The sequence below is a fragment of the Hyla sarda genome, chromosome 3 (assembly GCF_029499605.1).
Source record: "Hyla sarda isolate aHylSar1 chromosome 3, aHylSar1.hap1, whole genome shotgun sequence".
Lineage (NCBI taxonomy): Eukaryota > Metazoa > Chordata > Amphibia > Anura > Hylidae > Hyla > Hyla sarda.
Window position 1 is genome coordinate 334,298,222 of NC_079191.1, and position 23,069 is coordinate 334,321,290.

Below are 23,069 nucleotides of genomic sequence, written 5' to 3' on the forward strand. Positions count from 1 at the left end.
ATAACCTTGTTTGTAAATATAGGGCCCAGACCTATCTGGATTAACGAAGCCCTAATGAACTCCCACCTAACCCTATCAAAGGCTTTCTCTGCGTCAACTGCCAGCAGGCAAGCCGGGATCCCTCTCTCCTTTGCATGCGATATTAAGGTCAGAGTGCGCAGTGTGTAATCCCTCGCTTCGCTACCTGCCACAAAGCCTACTTGATCAGGATCAATAACTTGAGGAATTGCCCAACCTTTCCGCTAAGATCTTTGAATATATTATGTCATTCTGTACTGTAACTTATATGGACTGCTTTGTAAATTAACAGACAGGGGAGATGCTGTTAAACACTTTTGTCATAAATGGGACCAATTGATTACTAAACGTTTAAAAAAAAAAAAAAAAAAAAAAAAGGAAAGCTGCAGTGAACCCATCGTGTCCTGGGCTTTTTCCATTTTCCAGGGAAAGCACTGTTTCCTCCACTGAGAAGTCTGCCTCGAAGCTTGCTACCATTTCCTCATCTATAGTTGGAAACCTTGTTTGTTGCATACAGTCATGGCCGTAAATGTTGGCACCCCTGAAATTTTTCTAGAAAATGACGTATTTCTCACAGAAAAGGATTGCAGTAACACATGTTTTGCTATACACGTTTATTCCTTTTGTGTGTATTAGAACTAAACCAAAAAGGGAGGGAAAAAAAGCAAATTGGACATAATGTCACACCAAACTCCAAAAATGGACTGGGCAAAATTTTTGGCACCCTTTTAGAATTGTGGAATAATAAGATTGTTTCAAGCATGTGATGCTCCTTTAAACTCACCTGCGGCAAGTAACAGGTGTGGGCAATATAAAAATCCCACCTGAAAGCAGATAAAAAGGAGAGAAGTTCACTTAGTCTTTGCATTGTGTGTCTGTGTGCCACACTAAGCATGGGCAACAGAAAGAGGAGAAGAGAACTGTCTGAGGACTTCTAACCTTGAGATTGTTTGTTTATTTTTCCACAATTTTGGTTCTCAAGTCCTCAGACAGTTCTCTTCTCCTCTTTCTGTTGTCCATGCTTAGTGTGGCACACACAGACACACAATGCAAAGACTAAGTGAACTTCTCTCCTTTTTATCTGCTTTCAGATGTGATTTTTATATTGCCCACACCTGTTACTTGCCCCAGGTGAGTTTAAAGGTGCATCACATGCTTAAAACAATCTTACTTTTCCACAATTTTGAAATGGTTCCAATAATTTTGCCCATTTTTGGAGTTTGGTGTGACATTATGTCCAATTTGCTTTGTTTTCCCCCCCTTTTTTGGTTTAGTTCCAATACACACAAAGGGAATAAATATGCATATAGCAAACCATGTGTTACTGCAAGCCTTTTCTGTGAGAAATACTTCATTTTCTCAAAAAATTTCATTTACGGCCATGACTGTATAATCCATAATTCGGTCCTCCACTTCTTTGCTAGACATATCTGCGTAATGTCCCCTAATATTGTATAGTTTTTCATAGTAATTGCGGTAACTTTCTACTATGCTGCGTGAATCATGGACCATTTTTCCCTCAGTATCCTGTATATTTGGTATATATACTGTGGTAGACTGGGGCAGGACAAGGCGAGAGAGAGCTATACATCATTTATTACCATGTTCATACAAGAACCAACATTTCCTGTTTATTCTCAGTCTCTGCTACAGTAGCTATATCCTTAATCTGTTCTCTCAACATAGTCATCCTAGCTAATGTCTCCTGTGAAGATAGCTTTTTGGGGTGACTCGTTAGTTCCCCTAATTTATTGCTACATTCTTTAAAGAGTACCTGTCATCAAACCATAATTTTTAAACTAACTCAGATTATATTCCCTAACTACTCCTAACAACCCTCCTGCCCTTAAAAATAATTTCTGAGCTTTAAAAAGCTCTGTATTATACCTTTCCCCTTGCTCACATTGTGTGAGCTCCTGGCAGGAGAAAGTGGGCATTCCCCACACAGGCGTGACTACTCGGAAGCCTGCAAGAGCTATGCCTCACCATGCCCCGCATGCACTTCCTGAGTTTGGTCTCCTGCCAGGTCGGGAGTAGACCAAACTAACTGTTTGACTGGGAACAGAACAGAGCCACCTAGTGGCCGTTTTTTTCAATCACATTAAAACATATAAATGTTAAGAATTTTAACAGCAAGTAAATAGCAAAATATCTTATAATTACATAAGTAACAATATATTAAAAGTGTAGTTTTGCGACAGGCACGGTTTAACACTGTTTATCAAGCAGACCTGTATAGATCTGCTGCTCCTTACTATCTTTTACACCAGTGTTTTCCAACCAGGTTGTTTCCAGCTGTTGTAAAACTATAACTCCCAGCAGGCTGCTGAGAGTTGTAGTTTTGCAACAGCTGGAGTCGTCCTGGTTGGTAAAACACTATTTTACACTGCAGTGCTGCTCCTTTGCTGGCTTTGTAATCCTGTTTTTCCTTTTGTGTTATGGTTGGCCCAAGTTCCCACACATCAGAGATGACTTTCGAGGAAAAATAAACCAATCTTTATCTTAACATTTTGGCAATAACAACAGAGTAGAATTTAATTAGCACTTGTGTGGCTTTTATCTTGGTTCCTTGTGACCTTGACTGGGAGTCAGATGGTATGCAGGTGGAGCAATGACATCACCTGTTGGGTATAGCCAGCACGACTGTAGCACTAGTCCAGGAGGGTTACTCAAGGATCACGGACTCAAGACTAAGTAGTTGTGGTTAAGTTTTTTGTTTGCATATAGAATCTTTGTGAATCTGTTATTTTGTGTTTTTGTTCTATGGGTTGTGTGAGTTGTATTGGTTCAGTTTTTATGTTTTATTATTTGTTAGACAGAAGTTCTGTTTCCTTACTCAGAATAACATATAGGCTGTGTACACACTTAAATAGTATACGGCGGGGTACCCAAGCCATGTCCCTTCAGTTAAATGGATTGAATGAAGTCTACTAGTCACTACATTCAGTCCATTTCCAAATGTATACTGTTATTCTGTGGGAAAAGTAGCAGGAGGAGGAGCACAAAATAACTACCAGAAATGCAGTAAATTTGGTCACCAGTAGGCTATGTTCTGTCCATTTAACTAAATAGGCACAACTTTGCTGATATTTAGGTTATGTTTAAAGGGAAACTGTCATTAGTGTCACCCTCACTAACCTGTTGGTACAGGCAGGTAGTGCAGGTGACACTGATTAGAACAATACTTACCGTTCATCTGTTATCTTCCTTATTTCAGTGGCAGGCCTGGTGTACGGCAGGAGCATGCTGACGTCATTGCTGCTGTTTCCCCAAAGCCGGCTCGCATCGGGACCCAGCGGAGAAGCAGCAGCAGTGACATCAGGGTGTGCCTTCCGTGCACCAAGCTAGCCGCCGGATTAAAGAAGATTAAAGACGAACAGGTCCACGGATCAGAATAGGTAAGTATCGTTAAAATCAGTGTCGCCAGCACTACCTGACTGTACCATCAGGTCAGTGCGGGCGACACTGATATGTTTCCCTTAAACCCCTTAGGGACCAGGCCAGTTTTCGTTGTTGCCCTTTGTTGCCGTTTTTTCCTTTTCTCCCTTTAATATGCGTAACCCTTGATTTTTACGGGACCAATTGTACTTGTAATGCCTTCATTCATTTGTAATGCCTTCATACATATGCTCCAAAGTGGGAAAAAAAATATTTGTGAAGTGACAAAAAAAAAAAGCAATGTAGCAAATTTGGGGTGGTTTCTTTTTTTACGCCATTCAATAACATATAATATATAATCTTGAAACTTAAGGTCGGCAGGATTACAACAATACCCAATTTGTATAGCTTACATCATGTTTTACTAGCCATTTTCTGACCCATATAACTTTTTTATTTTGTTGTTTAACGCGCTATATGATCTGTCATTTTTATCTGTACCATTGTGGTATTGACCAGCCTTTTCGATCGCTTTTTACATAATTTTTTCTGGAATATGATGTGATACAAAAAAACACAATTCTGGTGTTTGGTATTTAACATTTGCACCATTTACCTTACGGGATAAATAATGTGGTATTTTAATAGCTTAGACAATTAAGCACGCGGTGATACCGAATATGTTCATTTTTATGTTTACATAAAATTTTATTTTATTTATTATTTTATACACCTTATTAGTCCCCTTAGGGGACCTTTAGGAGGAATAATTGGATTCCTCATACAGATCAATGTAGTTCCATACAACTACATGAATCGTTGTGCTCTTAGTTCGATTGATGAAGCCTTGTCCAGTCAGGCTCTATCAATCACAGAGGACAGTGGGGAACGAGAGGTAAGCCCTTTGACTACCTCAGCAGTGGTTCGCCCCCCTCATTGGTGCTCTAGGGAGGCGATCCACCCCACTAGACCATCCGGGAATCAGCTGGGGGCCACCCAGTATGGTGCGGGCTTGACTCAGGAGCCCGCGCCATACACTCTTAACAGCACATTGATGTGTATACACGTCAATGGTTGTTAAGAGGATAAATATAAGCGCTTAAAGGGTTACTCCGCCCCTAGACCTCTTATTCCCTATCCAAAGGATAGGGGATAAGATGTCTGATCGCTTGGGCCCTGCCGCGTTCTCGGCTGTGGCACCCTGCTGTCATCACTGCACAGAGAAAACTCGCTCTGTGCGTAATGATGGGCGATACAGGGGCATGAGCATCGTGACGTCACAGCCGTCACGCCCCCTCCCATAGACTTGTATTGAGGGGAGGAACGTGCTATCACGAGAGGCGGAGTCGTGACAACACGTTGCTCGAGCCCCTGTATCGCCCATCATTACACACAGAGTGAGTTTGCTTTGTGCAGTGATGACAAGCGGGGTGCCGCAACTGAGATCGCGGGGGTCCCCAGCAGCGGGCCCCCCGCAATCAGACATCTTATCCCCTATGCTTTGGATAGGGGATAACATGTCTTGGGCCTAGTACCCCTTTAAACTTTGGGGCTTTAGGTCAGACTTTAAGCCACACCCCTTTTGAGTTAGCCCCATTAGGGGAGATTAAGCAAAATATGTGCAGAGGAAAAGTGTAGCATTTGCCCATAGCAACCAATCAGATTATTATTTTTTTTTCTCAGAGGCCTGTTTTTTAATTAAAAAAGGGATCTTGCCGTGCTGTGGGCAACTGGTCAACTTTTTCCCTCCACAGGTTTGATAAATCTCCCCATAGTGTCAAAAATACTTATAGGATTTATTATTGTAAAGCCCACACTTTTTTTTTCTTTTTCCCTCCGGTTTTCTCACAGTGCCTGTGCGCCAAAATTGTCTCACATTCACCAGAATATCAATGTCAAATCCACAGACCCTACAATATGCATTAGGGCTTGAAAAATAGTGCTTGTCCTCACTTAGGGCTATGAAACCATCATATCATTTTAACCCTGCCGAAAGTATCTGTTTAGAATCCACACAGAATTCCTTGTTAGAAATTAATGCAAAATAATTAGAATTTTAATTTTTTTTGCATTTTTCATTTAATTGAGCTTACATCAGATCACTGGTATAATACTTTGCAGTAGTTTTGGCAGTGTATTGTTCATGTCAGCATAAGCGAATTCCACTCAGGAATAGTTCACCAAAATGCCAGTGCAGCAGCTTCCAGCTTATTGTTTTCAATGGGATTCTGTGTGGAATACATTGCCGTCCATAGGACGGATAATGTCTGCATGGTCCTAGTGCCGGCTGCCCTTATAATTATAAATACATACACATCTCCTCAGCCACCATGGTTGCCTCAATTGTTATGGCTGTGGCTGTACTTGTATATGGAGATGGGGTCACATCTTGATTTCTGGAGACACAAGCAGCTAGGTTCATTTTCCTGTGGAAAATGTCTCCAGAAATGTATTAAAAAGGGTGGATATGTCCTCAGGTGTCTTCCATCTTTCCTTTATCCCAGAGTGTGAGGTAAAGTTGTGAGGTAAATATGCCTCATTGGATGTATGTGAGAGATTCGGGTGCTATGTGCCACAAGTTGAGATGCACCCAATTTCTGGCAAACGTGAGACACATTAGTAAACGTGAAGGGTTTTATACAGTGAGGAACAAAACCACATAAGAAATGCAAACCCACACTATTGATAAATTCCCCCCATTGTCTTATTTTGAACCTCAATGAAATGCACATTAATAAGATTAGAAAAAATTATCCCTAGAACCCATAAAACATTTTAGTTTTCTACTTTGATATTGCTCTGTATTTTCTGCTTAATCTCAGTCGTATTCACAGACTGGAAAGGGGTGTTACCCAGCAGGCATGACATCATCTGAAGCCATACAGGGGAGAACTTCCTCCCTCATTCTGCTACACACAGCCCAGAGCAGTTCATTGTTTGAGACGAGCTATGATTGGCTAAGGCTGCACACACACCACTCAGCACTCCAGACTGCATTTCCTGATTTTGGACTTCTGCCAGGCCAGCAGGAGTCTAAAGTCTGTGCAATAGATGAGGGGAAATGTGCTCTGGACAAGTAGGGAGACACCTAGTGGGATCTTTTTTTATACACAAATAAAAAATAGAAAACATCACTAGAAAGAAAAGCTAAGTACATTAGAAAGATTTTTTATTTACCATAACGACTGCAATAGCAAAAAAAAAAAAAATTGAGTGCCCATTTAATAAAAAACAAGAATATTTAATTTTTTCTTCAGAAAAGCAACAACAAAAAACTATTAATGAAGGAAACCTAAATGTATTTTTCTTGATTCCCTGACTATGTAGTGGTCACACATTTTGTGGCGCTTCAGAGTATATCAGAGAAATAATAGCATGAAAAAAAAAAGCATGAATTACTTATCGGTATCATTCATTGTATTTGATGTGAAAATATGATTCTTATGTTCTTTGCATTGACTGGTTGGGTTATGCAAGGACGGTTATTTCCTTTTAGTGTCATGCATAGCTAATCCCAATCAATTGTCATGTTTGTCTTGGCATTTTATTAAAGAAATGCAGCTTATTTTGGGAGTATTAGCTAGACAAAATCTTTCAATACAGCTCTTCTTAGTCTTATGAATGTAACTTCAGTATTAAACACGTGTGTGAGAATATCAAAAAGTATTAACATCATCAAAATAAGTATTGTATTAAATTATAATTTAACAGAGCCCTTAATATTGCAGGTTTCCCCAGCCCTAGTACAAGTGCAGAGATGATGCCTATTTTACCTCAACGGTGTCACGGCCGTTGTACTTCGGTAAAGGGAGCTCCATTGCTCAGTCTGTCGGAAGGACGGGAGTAAAGTGGAGAAAAAAAATATTGCATGTCTGGTCTTTTTTTTTTTTTTTTTTCCTCTGCTCAACTCCCCTAAAATACTGGGCACCTGATGGACTCCATTCAAGTGTATGGGATCCGTTGGGAATCTGCGGTGTCCATTGTGCCTTAGTGGAAAAAAAAAAAAGAGCCGGATTCAAAATGAGTTGGAGAGCAACGGCACTGGGAACTTAGCCTAACCATTGAATTTATTTACAAAAACACAATATTGATATCATCTGTCTATAAATGGAATGAAAAGTTGCCATTAAAGAAGCACCAGCCAGAATTGGCCCAGTCCTTTCCACAGCACCTTCATTCAGCCGACCGGTGGGGTTGCTGGAAGTCATCACCTATGGCTAAAATACTAAACAAATATTCCTGTTTCACTTGCTTTAGCTTTAGTGATCCACTTGGGGCAGAAACTTTAGATTTAAAGGGAATATGCTGCTTGTTCTTTTTACATATGCATTGCCTTTTCTCCTCTTTCCTGCTTCCACCCAGCTGATGAAATACTCCCAGGAATGTACTTCCTTTCCTAAGACTAGACTCCCGGTGGCTTGCCGTATTCCCCAGAAGTGTATATTAGAACGTTCTGCGTGTTTCAGTGATTAGATCCAATTACATGTCCTCCAGTAGATTAATTTCCAGCCCAAGGATGATATCTGCTCTTAGGTATTTTTCATCAGGAAGTGTGTTCTTTTTGACAGCTGGAGCTGGTTATTCCAATTTGCAGAGGGTCTGATATGAGGCAAGGGCTGAGTTTTTCTTGGAAATAAAAAAAAATTTAAAAAAAACGTAGAGACCACCAGGGTTACTTTACAAAGAGATGAAAGGTTTGTTTGGGTGGAACCATTTTGTTTTCGTTCCAACTTTCACTTGTTCACCCTGCTTTTCATGTATGGTGCAGCATAGGAAAATGTTTGTTTAAATGCTGCTCCCTAACTTCTAGGTGAAGTTTCACAAAAAGATGGACTTTTCCTTAAAAAAAAATAATAATTTCAAGGAATTATATTTTATTAAGATTCCAGAAACGTATTGTCCAGAAACCTGTCTATTTGTGCAAGCTTAGATGAAATTTCTATGGGAGAAGATAAACCTTTTTTATAAGGCTGGTTAGAAACCCAATCTGCACAAAAGGTGCTATTTGCTTTTTCATTCATTCCTCATTTATTCTGTCAGGACTGGGGGGATGAAGTGGAGGAAGTGGATTATACGTGTGTATAACTTGCTACAGGTGCTGCAGATTACGCTCATTTATTTCAGCCATCTCACCATTACACAAGAGTAAGATGCTTTAAAATTGTTTGTTTATTCATGGCGGGTAAAAGCTTAGCTTCCTGAAGTTGGGCAACAGGAGCTGGTGGCTTGATCCACCGTTATTGGTCCTGTGTGTGCTACATCAAAAGACGTCTTTACGTGGTTAGAACTGCTAAGGCCTTGTAGACTTAGCAAAACACTCTTTGAAATGTGAGAATATTTGATGGGTCAACAGGCACAGGTTTAATAAAGGATTTAAGGAGAATGAAAGCATTTCATTACAGTCTTGTAAAATAGAGCAAGTTATAACATTTTCTAGTATACTTTCTGTGTCAATTCCTCTTTGACTTGTGGTCTTCAAGTAGGCCCCTAACATTGTTTACTTGCAGGGCGTATGGGTAAAATACTGTATTAAATGGGTGCTGTCAGATATAAAAACTTTTTATATGTTGGCAAAAATTTCTAATTTTATTAATGAAAACTGCCTTTGAAAATCCCACCACTAGGGGTCCTCATACCTCCTGGGACACTGATGAGTCCCACAGCAGCCTGAGGGTGTCCAAGGGTCATGGACATGAGATGGCTGATTGACGAGGCTGCAGGAGGAACACCACTTGCAGCAACACTGCTGTAACAGAGTTTTACTAAACATGTGCCTCCAGCTGTTGCAAAACTACAACTTCAAGCATGCACTTAAAGGATGTCTGGGCATGCTGGGAGTTGTAGTTTTGCAAAAGCTGTAGGCACACAGCTGATGGAAACACTGCTGTAAAAAAGGAGTTATCCAAACACTGTACCTCCAACTATTCCAAAACCCAAAGTCCCATTACAGGACTGCCTAAGGATGAGACACATGAATGACATAGGGACAGATAGAAAACGTATGCATAAAAAAACTACTTTACATTTAGCACTAAACCTTTGCACTAATTAAGGAAAGTTGTGCACTCACTGTATTGTCATTGGTGGTAGAGTGCAGGCAATCTCCAATAACTGTGTGTACAGCATAAAACCAGAGAGGAAAGGGTTACAGAGCAGGGCTGCCAGGCTTGCTTGAGATCAGTGAGTCAGAGCAGAGGGAGGGAGAAATTGGAGTCATGGACAGTGCAGGCAAGAGAAAGACACGCCCCCTCTTAAAAAAGACTGTGAGCAGCATTGATATGGGTGATAGAGACATAAAAATTAGATGTACATGATGAGGATTAGGTACTGAGTAACGTAACTTTTTTTTTTCTTCCTGTGAGATCTGACAGGTGAACAACAATAAAAATGTTGTCATTTTTCTGAAGCAAATGTTAACAAGTCTAGTTTAGATACCCTTGTACCATTGAATGAATTGAATGAATTTCTAGTCATAAAACTTAAAGGGGTTCTCCACCCCTAGACATCTTATCCCCTATCCAAAGGAGCAGCCCAGCACCTCAGCAGCCTGGAGCTAAGTGTTCTCCGAGGCTGATGACGGGCAGTGCAGGGGGACAGGGCATCGGGACGTCACGGCCCCGCCCCCTCAATACAAGTCTATGGGAGAGGGGTGACGCCTCTTCCATAGACTTGCATTGAGGGGGCGGACATGACATCATGAGGGGGCGGGGAAGGGAAGTCACGATGCCCCGTTCCCTGCACCGCCCATCATCAGCCTTGGAGAAAACTTAGCTCCGGGCTGCTGAGGTGCCGGGCTGCTGCAGGGGGCATCACGAGAGTCCACAATGGCGGGCCCCCCACGATCAGATATCTAGATATCTAGGGGCGGAGTACCCCTTTAAAGATATAATAAGGGTACAAGGCTTAGCCATTTCTATGTGGCTCAGCAGGCAAAGTGTCCATGGACGATGGGAATAAGCAGCAGTAACCCTGTGCTTCATCTGTGTACTGTGCACAACTCTGTACCAGCTCATGTTAAACGGGAAATTCTTACTGCAGATAGCCTATGATACTCTGAAAGTATAGATAAGTACAAGGTCAACACGTGAAGTCTCATTAGCTTATAAGTACCATGTATTGGCACCCAGGATTGGCAAAAGTGTCCAATTTATTACATTTTTCTCCAGAAACATTGCTCCGCCTGTTAATCGGCTAGGTTTGATTCAAAGGAATAGAGCTTAAAGGGTTCATCCACTTTAGAAAATAGATTCCCTGTCCACAGGATAGAGGTTACGTGTCTGATCACAGGGGGTATGATTCTGGTCATTTGCGACAAAAATACATGCAGTAATAAGCTGTGGTGTGTGAAAACACCTAAAGAGGATACAAAGTGGTAATTTGAGTGTGCAAGTAAAGCAGGGGAGTCCATAATGCGGAAACCAAGAAATATTACTTGCTTTGTCAGGGGTTTCTTGCTATTGAAGACAAACCCAGATGTTTCCTTTTATTTCTTTCTAGCAAAGAAACTCCTCACCATTTTTTATTACTTTTTAAGTAGGTTTTGTAATAATGTGATACACACTGAACCTTTAAATTTCAGATTGTTGAAGAGAATTTTCTTTAAGTCTAATAGTTTTTCTTATGCTATAAAAGAAACCCTGTAGACAGCGCATATTGATATGTATATTGTTTTTGGAGATCTATTGCGGAATGTTTCAGTAGCATTGCAGAATGTGTCATCTTGCTGCAAGAATTTACAATAGGTTGGAACTATGAGATGTGTTTTGCTGAATCATATGATCACATCATATGTGATCAGACATCTTATGTCCTATGCTTTGGATAGAGGATAAGATGTCTAGGGGTGGAGTACCCCTTTAAGGTTGACTAATATGGTAGGAAGAACTTTCAAAAATTATCATAAACAGCCCAATAATTTGGGATTTAGCAACCCCTTTTTCGTGATGCTGGTTCACTGCATAATATCAGCTTCTACTAGGCAGAACATGTAAGTGCATTAGCTTTCTAGGGGGAATTTCTTCTTTGTTTGTATTATGCTGAAGATTGATAATCTATGAATAGACCTGCCACAATTGCCAGTCTTTGCGTTTCTACTCGCTATGCTATAAAACAGGATTAATGAAGCCGTTATGCATTATTGATGCATGCAATAGGCTCAAGCACTAATGGTATCCATGCATTAAAATTCTGTTTTCTATTATTTTAAAACTAAGCCATTTCCTCCAGAACCGGTATCCAGTGCTTGACCACCACATAAACGTCGGCAAATGAGAACCATTAGACCCATATAGTTTGCCCAATATTCTGGATACTATGAATATTCTCTAGCCCTATCCTGTATGAAGGATAGTTTTTCTGCCTATCCCATGCATACTTAAAGGGGTACTCCACTGCTCAGCATTTGGAACAAACTGGCGCCGGCAGCTCGTGACGTCATAGCCCTTCTCCCTCGTGACGTCACTCCCCCTCAATGCAAGTCTATGGGAGGGGGGCGTGACAGCTCTGCCTGTATCAGGAACTGTCCAGAGTGGGAAAGGTTTGCTATATGGATTTGCTTGGACTCTGGACAGTTCCTGACATGGACAGAGGTGTCAGAAGAGAGCATTGTGGTCAGACTGAACAGAATTCCGAAAAGAAATACAACTTCAGGTGGAGCTGGACTCGAAGGGTTAAAAAATTTTTATTAGAAGTAATTTCCAAATCTGTTTAACTTTCTGGCACCAGTTGATAAAAAAATAAAAAATAAAAATTCCACCAGAGTACCCCTTGAAGTCTTCTGAAATAATCCCTTTCCTAAAATACTGAGTTTAGGGACTGTATCACATATTCTATATTCTGCCCTTGGGTTTTTATGACCAAGGTGTATTATCTTGCATTTTTCCGCATTAAATGTTAGCTGCCAGAGTTCTGACCACTTCCTCTAGGTTACCTAAATCCTTTTCTATTTGGCGCATTCCTCCAGAAACCTCAACCCTGATACAAATTTCAGTCATAAACATTTAGTTTTGCCCCATTGCTCTTTCTGTAAATTATGTTTTTTTTTTCTTTCTTGTCACTTACCACTTGTCAGAGAATGGGGGAAATTTATCAAAACCTCTCCAGAGGAAACGTTGCCCATAGAAACCATAGAATCAGATCGCTTCTTTCATTTTTAACAAGGCCTCTGAATAATGAAAGAAGTCATCTGATTGGTTGCTATGAGCAACTGGGCAACTATTCCTCTGGACAGGTTTTGATAAATCTCCCCCAATATATGCCTATATTACATGGCTGGAAACAATTAACTAATTAAATTGATTTTGCTAGTGTAAAGGTTACTGTAAAATTATGAAATCTTATAAATGAATATTGAAAATGAATTAACATATCCTATGTTCTTTCAGTGTATTTTGTTATTCACTGAAATATATACAGTACAACTTAGTTTTCTGACCTTAGTAATCCTTATATGTTCATTAAGAGAACCTGTCATAACTTTCATGCTGCCTCTGAACCATGAGTCGTCGTTATCAAAACAGAGTAGATCTATCAATCGAGGCCAGAGGGGGAGAAAGCCTCCATTGTTTTTATTAGGATTCTGCTGCAGAAATTCAGATTCTGGATTGTGCTGAAAGGACCATCATGTCTATTCTTTTAGCAGAATTCACTCAGACATGCATTGCTGTCAATGGAGATGGCGCATGTCTGAGCCTTTCTAGCACCAACTGATTGAGTGGGTGCCTGCAGTGCGTGAAATGTCTGCTCGGAACTTTTTGCCATGTGAATGGAACCTTACTCTGCTCATATCATTAAACACTTCAATATTAGCTAGGTTTTTACATCCTGTTTCATGCCTGATACATGTGATTCTATTTTTATTGAATAAAGGGACTCATTAACTGCATCCATCCTGCACTGGATTTCTCTTAAAGTCACTGTTTAAACATTGTGTATTTTCTTTTAAAAAAAGATTTCGGAACAAACTGTTCCGAACTCTGGAGCCGGTGCCAGGAGCTCGTGATGTCATAGCCCCACCCCCTCATGTCACACCCCGCCCCCTGAATGCAAGTCTATAGGAGGGGGTGTGACAGCTGTCACGCCCCCTCCCATAGACTTGCATTGAGGGGGCGGGGCGGGATGTCATCAGGGGGCGGGCTATGACATCACAGGCTGCCGGCTTCAGCATTCAGAACAGTTTGTTCCAAACGCTGAACAGCGGAGTACCCCTTTAAGGTCATCTGTCTTGTTTTTGTATTTGTTTGCCTTTTTTCATGGATAGTAGTCAGTTGCAAGTTTTAAACAAAAAGACAAAAACAAACGTCAAACAATATAGTATACCATGGACTTAAATTTTACAAAAAACTGAACTATCGGGATCTTTCTTTTTAACAGGTCCGAAATATAAGGCTGGATTCACACCGTGGTTAGCAAGAGCAGGCTCCCTCCTTTACCTGATTAACCCCCACCCCCTCCTCTGATGCAATTGTGGGGTTCTGAGGAGGTGTCACGGCAGGCAGGGACCTAGTGAGGCCCCATGTCTGCTGGTAAAATGTAACAAAACTATGAAAAATGTAAAAACTCTAAAACACCTCCATATTCCCCAGTGAAAAGAAGGTAATCATGCTGGGCCACTGAGTAAAATGAACCATGAAGTAGGTCATTTTGGAGATGTTGAGAATTTTCATAGTCCTTTTCCTGCGTGGCACACCATATGACTGTATTCAGTCACACCTTTTTTTAAAATAAATCTTGAGTCTTCCACATGGTTACAACACAAAGCAAGCTGTGCCTTGATTTATATGACAACTGTTATAGCATCTGGAATTCTGTGTCAGATGAGTGGGGAGACATTGCAAATATTTAGATGGAGACTATTGATGCTCCCTAAGTTACCTCTGTAAATTCTTGTCTAGAAGAACGATAGTTATCTGTATATTTTTTTCAGCATCTGGTGTGGACACATAGGGATGTTTGTTACTAAAAATGTTCAGTTATCAGAAGGTTACATGCACATGAATAACTGGACTGCAGCACCATCACACCAGAAAACTACCGAATGGTTACCCTTTCTTCTTAATTATTTTTAACTGTGACAATGGACGAGTCCTTTTTTGAAATTATTTTAAACCATGTTTTTTTATTAATGCAAATAGGCAGCACAGATCAGAGTCAACCACCTCAACAGTCCAGCATTTTACCCTCTGGGGCTCTTCGTCTCCTCCTGAGTTTGATTTCCAGCTGCTATGTAGGATGGTAATGCTGGGCACTTGAGGAGATCAGACCCAGCCTATGGCACTTGTTGCTTATTACATATATAAAAAAAAATGCAAATTGTTCACTTCCCCAACAGACATTCACAAATGTATTGGTTTGCCTGTGAAGCAGCTTTTACTCATATGCCAATTGAGCCCTTTATGGTACAGATATGTCGGCAAAATTGGGTGGCGGCATATCCGTGCACAGACACACAGGCCCCATTGAGTAAAGTCTCCCGAACATAGTCAGCTGCTCACTGTGTGGCAATCCATGCTCTGAGTTCAAAACAGACATTTTGCTGACTTATTTGTGCCACGGAGGGAAGAAATGTAATGTGAGCAAACCTTTACAGACCCCTTGACTCTCCATGTAATGTTCTCACTCCAGAGACCAGTCTGGTAAACAGGTGTCTTTTACACCTCGCTAGACGTTTTCCCTTCAGTTAGTTACTGCCGGGAAATGTAGTGTTAGGTAGTAGTCGTTCTGATGAGTGTCTTTTCATGTGATACATGGACAGCCTAAGCATGCCAGAATGAGACCCTCATAGCAAGACTTCTCTCCACGACATATGCATATCCGAATAGGGTAAATGGATAGGGGTTATACTTATTGGACAGTCCCATCAATGCATTAAAGCCAGTTTACATGAAATAACACATGCCTATATACATTTGGGATTTCCTGCACACAACATTCTGAATGTTTTTATAAACCACAAGGCTTTTATTGTTGGTCACAATAACCATCCAGCCAGACGCTCACGAGGATTATTTTACTGTGAAATTATCTAATTAATCAAATTATCTAAGCCAATAATTGTGTTGCCCTGGAATCCAGTTGAGTTCCACGCACTCTTTTAAAGTTTCAATATCGGTCATGTCTGCCAGTCAGAAACACAACATATTCTCTGTAGTCACCTTTTCAGTCTATTCTTTTCATTGGCAAAGCTTAATAAGCTTGTAAAATGAGATCCTCATTCAAAGATAAACTGCAGTATTCTGCAAACCATGTGAAACACATGTTTCTTCCAAATCCTCAATCACGTGCTTGATGAATTTGCTCTCGAATATTTTTTCCCTATGGGCTACTAGACATATAATACAAATTTGTAAGTCAATATTTTGAAGACAAATGATGAATTATTAGGACATGTTACAGATCCACACCAAAATTTGCAGCAAAGCACAGTATGGGTGTATTTACACATACAGTATACTGCGGATATTTGATGCGCAGGATTTGAAACTGCAGATTTCAATATAAATAAAATGATTGAACACAGCCAGGGCCGTTTGAAGGAATTTGGAGGACCCAAGCAAAATGATCATGGAGACTCCCCCCCCCCCCCCCCCTTCCCCCTTCTTGATGTTCACGCACGTCACGCTCTAGGGCTGGCGTCAGGACGTAGTATCGCCGGCCCTTGAATGCTGGGAGCGCGACGTGAGCGAACGTCTATACGAGGCCCACACATTAGGTGCGGCACAGTTCCCCCCACATTAGGTGCGGCACAGTTCCCCCCACGTTAGGTGCGGCACAGTTCCCCCCACGTTAGGTGCGGCACAGTTCCCCCCACGTTAGCTGCGGCACAGTTCCCCCCACGTTAGCTGCGGCACAGTTCCCCCCACGTTAGGTGCAGCACAGTTCCCCCCCACGTTAGGTGCGGCAGAGTTCCCCCCACGTTAGGTGCGGCACAGTTCCCCCCACATTAGGTGCAGCAGAGTTCTCCCCACATTAGGTCCAGTATAGTCCCCTTCATTATGTGCAGTATAGCTCCCCACATTAGGTGCAGTATAGCTCCCCAAATTAGGTGCAGTATAGTCCCCCACATTAGGTGCAGTCAGGGCCGTTTGAAGGAATTTGGGGGCCCCAAGCAAAATGGACATGGAGGCCCCCCCCCCCCTTGATGTTCACGCACGTCACGCTCTAGGGCGCTCATGACGTAGTAACACCGGCCCTTGAATTCTGGGAGCACGACGTGAGCGAATGTCGATACGAGGCCCCCACATTAGGTGCAGCACAGTTCCCCCCCCACGTTAGGTGCAGCACAGTTCCCCCCACATTAGGTGCGGAACAGTTCCCCCACGTTAGGTACGGCACAGTTAGGTGCAGTATAGTTCTCCACATTAGGTTGGCAGTATAGTTTACCCCACATTAGGTGCAGTATAGTTCCCCAACATTAGGTGTAGTATGTTCCCCCACAGACATACAGCCTCCAGCCATACAGTGTATGGCTGGAGGCTGTATGCCTGTTTACTGCCCTACTTCAGTGCTCCGACCACCATAGCAGTAGGTCCCGGGACTGGAGGAGCGGTGGTCGGAGCACTGAAGCTGATGTGCCGCGGGTCACTTACCATGCTGGCCAGCGCATGTCCTGTTCGCTGCTCCGCTCCTCCACGTTGCTTTCCAATGGGCGCACGCACGGGACGTCAGTGATGTCCCGGCGTGCACTACCTCCCGGCGGTCCCTGCAAGGGCCGAGAGGGTTAGAAGGGGCATGGTATGTCCTTAACAGGGATATTCTTAATAGTGATGGGGAAATTTGTCTGGGGGGGGGCAATTGCATTATATACACACACAACACACTGTACACATTACATACTGTACTTGCATGCTTCATACACACACACATACTGTACACAATACATACTGTACATGCATCATACACACACACTGTACACAATACATACTGTACATGCATCATACACACACACTGTACATATTACATACTGTACATGCATCACACACGACACACTGTACACATTACATACTTTACATGCATGCTTCATACACACACATACTGTACACATTACATACTGTACATGCATCACTCACACAACATACTGTACACATTACATACTGTACATGCATCATACACACACACTGTACATATTACATACTGTACATGCATGCTTCATACACACATACTGTACACATTACATACTGTACATGCATGCTTCATACACACATATACTGTACACATTACATACTGTACATGCATCATACACAGATACTGTACACATTACTTACTACACGCATGCTTCATATACACACACATACAGTACACATTACATACTGTACATGCATCATACACACACACTGTACATATTACATACTGTACATGCATCATACACACACATACTGTACACATTACATACTGTACATGCATCATACACACACATACTGTACACATTACATACTGTACATGCATCATACACACACATACTGTACACATTACATACTGTACATGCATCATACACATACAACATACTGTACACATTACATACTGTACATGCATGCTTCATACATACAACACACATACTGTACACATTAAATACTGTACATGCATCACACACACACATATTGTACACATTACATACTGTACATGCCTTATATACACACACAGCACACATACTACACACATTACATACTGTACATGCATTATATATACACAGAACACATACTGCACACATTAAATACTGTACATGCATTATATATATACACAGCACACATACTGCACACATTACATACTGTACATGCATTATATACACAGAGCACACATACTGCACACATTACATACTTTACATGCATTATATACACAGAGCACACATACTACACACATTACATACTGTACATGCATTATATACACACAGCACACATACTGCACACATTACATACTGTACATGCATTATATATACACATACTACACACATTACATACTGTACATGCATTATATACATAGAGAGCACACATACTGCACACATTACATACTGTACATGCATTATATACACAGAGCACACATTACATACTGTACATGCATTATATACACACACAGCACACATTACATACTGTACATGCATTATATACACAGAGCACACATACTGTACATGCATTATATACACACACAGCACACATACTGCACACATAACATACTGTACATGCATTATATACACATACTGCACACATTACATACTGTACATGCATTATATACACATACTGCACACATTACATACTGTACATGCATGCTTCATACACACACATTACATACTGTACATGCTTCATACACACACAGATAGAATAGATCAGTGTTTCCCAACCAGGATGCCTACAGAGGTTGCGAAACTACAGCCTTTGGCTGTCCGGGCATGCTGGGAGTTGTAGTTTTGCAACAACTGGAGGTACCCTGGTTGGGAAACACTGATATAGATACACACATGCACTTTATTTATATATATATATATATATATATATATATATATATATATATAAAGTCATCCACAGAAGTAACACACACACAGGCACAGTACATAGACATACACATATGTACACACATATATATATATATCCACACACCTGCTTCTACACATATATAGCTATATATCCACACACACACGCTTATACACACACATATATATATATATATATATATATACAGCAGGGACACCTACTATAGTCAGGCCCCATGTTGTACAGCCTCTGCGGTCTCCTCTCCTCGTAGCTCTGTGCTCCCCTCCCTCCTCCCCCTCCTCCTGCTCAGACGGCTGAAGGCTGAGAGAAGAGTCAGGGGCTGAGGGAAGATACCAAGTGCAGCGGGGGTGGGGGGAGCGCGATTGTGGTGAGGTGAGAACAACTCCAAAGCTGCAAGTGAGTTTATTTTTAAAAAAAAATGTCAGGCATTTGTCCGGCCCTGGTGATGGGTGGCATTGCCCCGTCGCTACAGGACAGGCAAGCACTGGCTCTGCTCGGGGCCCCCCAGCCAGCTCAGGGCCCCAAGCAATTGCTTGGTTTGCCTGTCCTGTAGCGACGGGCCTGAACACAGCATCATATCTGCAGCATCAAATATGTAATGGACACAAAGAATTCCCATGCGTGACTGATCCACGCCAAATGCTAATCACAAACAGACAAGAAAGGCGTTTATGAATCAATAATACATCACTTTATTACACTTTATTATATAGAAAAAGACATACATTTAAAATTGATAAAATTACATATAGGGAGAGTGTAACTGATGGAAAACTGAACAGAAATGGAAGCATACATGGAAGATGCGGAAGAAGCCTTGAGCGAAACGTTGGGTGGTGGAAGCATACACATCTAATCAGTCCATTTGGTAATGATTGTATTTATTCTATTTGTTTTTTTGTGTTCCCTGCTTTTTTGCCATTCCCAACTTCTGCTTTAATACTCCCCTAGTATGCACTTTTGGCACTTTGGTTGCTGCTACCTTCAGCATTTTGAGTCTTTTTGGTGAACACTACTTATGTCTGCCACAGTAATCCTAACATTGTGGTCACATCTTCCATGTATGCTTCCATTTCTGTTCGGTTTTCAATCAGTTACTCTCTCCCTATATGTAATTTTATCAATTTTAAATGTATGTTTTTTCTATATAATTAAGTGTAATAAAGCATCAAATATGTGCAGATTACTGTACAAGTGAATACACCGTAAGGGTAGAGTCACAAGTGCTGAATTTTGCTGCATATTTGCTGTTGCATATTTTCGTACATTTTAAAACCAATGGGTAGCAAAATATTGCTTGCCATTGACTTCAATAGGTAGGAAAATATGCAGCAGCATAGTACGGCATGTATGACTCTACCCTAAAGGAGGTTTTGAATGTGTTTTTAGTAAACACCTCTCATAAACTGCAAAGACCATCACCCAGGATTTAAGGGGCTTACTGCATACCTTGTGTTGTGTTTTTGTGGTACCACTTTAAGGGGAAAAAAGTCCAAAGCCAATGATTGCCTTTTATGTGCTATGTGTTTAAGCATTTACTCTTATATATATCACATCCTAGCAATATTCTGTGGCTCCATTCAGTCACTGAAAGGGGGTCTATAACAGAATTATGCTGCCCGAAGCATGGGTCACATTAAATCCTTACCGTCTCCTTTATCTCTGACAACTGAGCTGTTGCACAAGGGAAGTGTCAGCTTGGTTGACAAGCCAAGGGCTACCACCACCCAAACACTTACACTGTGTCATGGCTTGATTTAAAGGTTGTTTTTTTTGTAACATATAACCTTTTTGAAAACATTTTACAAATATTTTAATATTTGTAAAATATAAAACTTTAACAAAAATTATATTTGAAAAAATAACATCACCGCATTTCAGAGTAAAATTTAGTTGCCAGTGAAAAGGAGCCTGTAGGGGTTTCATGTTGCTCCTATTTGGGGCAGCATTAATCTGCTAACATACAACATATTCCCTTTATAGATATCCTTTAAAACACCCGGGTTCCTCTTTAAGCCTTAAATGCTGCGCCCTCCCCAGTCACATGCCATTTTATCGCACTGTTCTCCATTTCACTGACCCTGTATGGTGACACCTAATATATATTTGATGTAAAAAAAAATAAACTTTTCTGTGCCTGTTTACAAACTTAGAGGGGTATAGTAGTCTTAAGAATTGAATGTCACCAATCCATACATAGTAGAATAACATCTATTTGATCTTCACAGATGAGTACCATGCCAGGACTACCTACAAGACCTTGCTTCTACGACATTGATCTTGATCCTGATACAGAGGAAGTGAAAGGACTGTTTTAGACAAGCCGCAGGTAACACCTTTTTTTATTTATTTTTTGGTAATCTGTCTGTACTGGAATTCAGTAAGAATTGGCTTCTTGGTAGGATACCATATGACACAATATACATTTTCTAATCCATTATCAATTCATTGGTTTAAGGGAAGATTACGTGTATCTGATTGTTTCACCTCCAATCTGTTTGGACTTTGTGTTATGACTAAGGGCTCATGGAAACCACATGGCACCATGCTATGGAGCTTTAGACTCTAAGCATGCCACTGCATGGATGTATTCCCTCATAGGATGACCCCACAAACTTATGAGTCTCATATTCTGGTTCTGTACAACTCTGAGCTTGTTCCAAATGTAATATAACTTGTGCATATGAGGCCTTAGGTAACTTTGATACAAGTTCTTTCACAGGCTCAAGTGCTTAGAAGGTTGCCTGGAGATCAGATTTGAAGGTGTAAGTCCCTATACTGCTTCTGGTTTTAACATTTAAAATGAAGCTGTTTGTAAATATGGCACATAAAACAGGTGAAGAAAATGGTCGATCAGGATGCTTAAAGCACTATGGGAGGTGGATAATAAATATATATTTGAGGATTCCTGATAATTTCATTACCTAATATCATATCAATAGAATATTCTTATAAGTTAGTTTGGTAAGCTCTTTATGAAAGTACTCCTATTATTCTGAGTGCCATTTTACAGAAAAGTGTTCTGGTTCCATACCTTCTAGTGTTAGAAATGGAAATTGGCTCAGCCTTATAGGACACTAAATGAGATTTTTTTTTTTATAAGCTAAGACATTTACTGTGGTCTGAATATTAATGTGGATAACAGGCTGGATTGGTGTCACATGTAGCTGCAATAGCCATCGACTAAATCCTTGCATATAATACATGTCACTTAGGTGCCAGCTGTTATTACCCTAAGCATTTTTTCCACTTACTGTATTTTCAGTTTTGAGAAAAAAAGGCACTGACATTTATGAATGGAGAATAAGCTTAGGATCCAGATAATGGCCACCTTGTGATTGTTGCATGTTAGATTGCAGTGTAATGTCTTGAACATTCTAGCATTTACCTTAAATGGGTTACCCAACGAAAGAAACATCCTCTGTATGGTGTCAAAAAGTATAATAAAGCAACTTACAATAACAATGTTATCAGCTGAGCTTTCTGGCTGGTAGCTGTGATATCATGTCACACTCTATTAGCAGAGCTCCCATACCTCCTCCCCCTTCCCTCCTGTCTAAGAACTGGACCACTGTTTCCCAAATAGGGGCCTCCAGCTGTTGCAGTCCTACAACTCCAAGCATGCCCGGACAGTCAAAGGCACAATTAACTATAGCAAAGAGTATATAGTTGACTGCACTCTCCATGTAGTAGCGAAGACTATTTCAACAGTCCGTGCATACAGAACATCCGCAGGTAGAGACAGCAAGGATGGGGGTGTGCTCGGGACAGACTGTTTCACGCAACACATGCACTTTCTCTAGCCAGAACCAAAGTCCCGGCAAGAGAAAGTGCGCATGTCGCGTGAAACAGTCTGTCCCGAGCACACATCCATCCCTGCTGTCTCTGCCTGTGGTTCTTCTGTATGCACCGATTGTTGAAATAGTCTTCGCTACTACATCGTGAGTGCCATCATCTATATACTCTTTGCTATAGTTATATGTATTCTGCCGACAAAGCAGCACTGACATACATAGCAGGTGCAGACTTGGCGTTCACCCATGGTAACAGTGTGCTTAAGTACCTAGTGGTGTCAGAGCCGAAGCGGTCTCTCTTCCAGTGTACAAAGGCACAGTTACCCCAAACGCGCAATGCCTGGAGTACAAAACCCCTATATTCATAAGATGCCCCTAAAACTTTATTACACTAGTTTAA

At 41.1% G+C, this 23,069-nt stretch overlaps 1 protein-coding gene across 3 annotated transcripts in view; it reads left to right on the forward strand.

Moving 5' to 3' along the window:
• Positions 1–23,069, forward strand: part of MTHFD1L (methylenetetrahydrofolate dehydrogenase (NADP+ dependent) 1 like) — a 249,628-nt gene that overhangs the window by 192,185 nt on the left and 34,374 nt on the right. For all 3 annotated transcript variants that reach the window (XM_056567352.1, XM_056567354.1, XM_056567353.1), the window contains one exon: positions 21,104–21,204. In XM_056567352.1, coding sequence (XP_056423327.1) covers positions 21,104–21,193 — 90 coding nt within the window. In that variant the 3' untranslated portion in view covers positions 21,194–21,204. The remainder of the gene's footprint in view (positions 1–21,103; positions 21,205–23,069) is intronic.